A 2,500-nucleotide genomic window follows, 5' to 3' on the forward strand; every position below is an offset into this window, starting at 1 on the left:
ACACACACACACACACAGACACACACACACACACAGACACACACACACACACAGACACACACACACACACAGACACACACACACAGACACACACACACAGACACACACACACAGACACACACACACAGACACACACACACAGACACACACACACAGACACACACACACAGACACACACACACACAGACACACACAGACAGACACACAGTCTGTGTGCATGCAGGCTTGACTGATGCACATTGGTTTGGTTTTGTCAATTGTCCTTTTGTCACTTGTCCTTCGTGCTTCTCCAGTTGTGCGTGTTCTTTTTATTGCAGGAAGTTAGCTGTTTGTCTGCACGTAACCAGACCAGGAGGTTTGGTTATGGTTTGTTGTTCCCTGTTGCTTATAGCTCTCTTGTGTTTGTTCCAGACCCGCAGACCGTCGTCGCAGGGACCTGTTTGGCATCGCCAACGGCACACTCCCCCATTCGTCGCCGGTGAACGGCAGCGTAACCGAGGGCAACGGGACGGAGGGCGGTTCTATGGTGCGGGAGTTTGACTTCATTGAGAGGAAGGTGTGGGAGCGCAGCTCCGAGCTCACCGGCCTCCAGCCATTCACAGTGTACCGCATCGACCTGCACGCGTGCAACCACGGAGTCCACTTCTGCAGCGCCTCAGCCTTCGTCTTCTCAAGGACCAAACCTGCAGGTTAGTACACAGTCAAAAGATCGCCGTGTTTTTATGGCGAATTCCCGATGGAAAGGCGAACACCGACCGCTGAAGGGAATCTGTTAATTCCTAAATGACTTGGCTCACAGCAGCACGATGTTCACGGAATTCTACAACACAGTACTGACTAACAGAACACTGTAATTAGTTAGATGACTACAGAATAAACACACTTAAACAATCTATATCAAAGGTTATCCACAGGAGCCAGTCTGGAGGATCAGTTAAGAGGACACGAGGAATGAGCTAAAGAATAATGAGCCATACCTCAAGAAGTCTTTGGCAGCAAGAACAAACATGGCGTCTGGCAGCACCTTAATCGATACTCAGAGGCTGCTGGGTGTCTGCTTCTCCAGTGCATTCATGTTGGGTTTCTCGCCGTTGTCTAGAGGTTTTCTAGAACGTTCACTGTGCTATCTTGTAATGCTGACTGTGTGTGTGTGTGTGTGTGTGTGTGTGTGTGTGTGTGTGTGTGTGTGTGTGTGTGATTTCAGAGAGAGCCGATGATATCCCAAGTGAAGTGACATGGGAGTGGCTTAAGGATTCAGTCTTCCTGAAGTGGCAGGAGCCAATCAGGCCCAACGGTCTTATACTCATGTATGAGATAAAGTTTCGTCTGGGCAACGAGGTAAAACCCTGTGCACACACACACACACAAACACACACGTAAGTGCCCCTCTGGCTTGTAATCTCAAGGGCTAAACAGACAACTTCTCACACTGTTTGTCCTAATTAAACAAACATACAGTGGGTACGGAAAGTATTCAGACCCCTTTACATTTTTCACTCTCTGTTTCATTACAGCCATTTGCTAAAATCGAAAAAGTAAAAAAAAAATTGCATTAATGTACACTCAGCAACCCATTTTCCGTCGGGCCACTCTGCCATAAAGCCCCGACTGGTGGAGGGCTGCAGTGATGGTTGACTTTGTGGAACTTTCTCCCATCTCCCTACTGCATCTCTGGAGCTCAGCCACAGTGATCTTTGGGTCCTTCTTTACCTCTCTCACCAAGGCTCTTCTCCCACAATTGCTCAGTTTGGCTGGACGGCCAGGTCTAGGAAGAGTTCTGGTCATCCCATACTTCTTCCATTTAAGGATTATTGAGGCCACTGTGCTCTTAGGAACCTTAAGTGCTGCAGAAATTATTTTGTAACCTTGGCCAGATCTGTGCCTTGCCACAATTCTGTCTCTGAGTTCCTTGGCCAGTTCCTTCGACCCTCATGATTCTCATTTGTTCTGACATGCACTGTGAGCTGTAAGGTCTTATATAGACAGGTGTGTGCCTTTCCTAATGAAGTCCAATCAGTTTAATTAAACACAGCTGGACTCCAATGAAGGAGTAGAACCATCTCAAGGAGGATCAGAAGAAATTGACAGCATGTGAGTTAAATATGAGTGTCACAGCAAAGGTTCTGAATACATATGACCATGTGATATTTCAGTTTTTTTTTTTTTATACATTTTCAAAAATGTCTACATTTCTGTTTTTTTATGTCAAGATGGGTTGCTGAGTGTACATTAATGCGGAAAAAAATGAACCTTTTCGATTTTAGCAAATGGCTGTAATGAAACAAAGAGTGAAAAATGTAAAGGGGTCTGAATACTTTCCGTACTCACTGTATACACACACACACACACACACACACTCTGTGGTTCATTACATTCATGTGTGTGTGTCTGGTCCTTGCAGCAGGAGAAGCATGAGTGTGTGTCACGGCAGCTGTACCGTAGCCATGGTGGCGCTCGCCTGCCCAACCTCGGGCCCGGTAACTACTCTGCCCGCGTGAGG

The 2,500-nt window shown here is 46.8% G+C and overlaps 1 protein-coding gene across 1 annotated transcript in view; it reads left to right on the forward strand.

Moving 5' to 3' along the window:
• Positions 1 to 2,500, forward strand: part of LOC308367389 (insulin-like growth factor 1 receptor) — a 60,519-nt gene that overhangs the window by 46,608 nt on the left and 11,411 nt on the right. Inside the window, exons 11-13 of the mRNA XM_080841291.1 lie at positions 412 to 689; positions 1,205 to 1,338; positions 2,402 to 2,500. The exon at positions 2,402 to 2,500 is cut by the window's right edge and continues 67 nt beyond it. Coding sequence (XP_080697417.1) covers positions 412 to 689; positions 1,205 to 1,338; positions 2,402 to 2,500 — 511 coding nt within the window. The remainder of the gene's footprint in view (positions 1 to 411; positions 690 to 1,204; positions 1,339 to 2,401) is intronic.

The sequence above is a fragment of the Sprattus sprattus genome, assembly GCF_963457725.1.
Source record: "Sprattus sprattus genome assembly, chromosome: 6".
NCBI classification, from domain to species: Eukaryota; Metazoa; Chordata; class Actinopteri; order Clupeiformes; family Clupeidae; genus Sprattus; species Sprattus sprattus.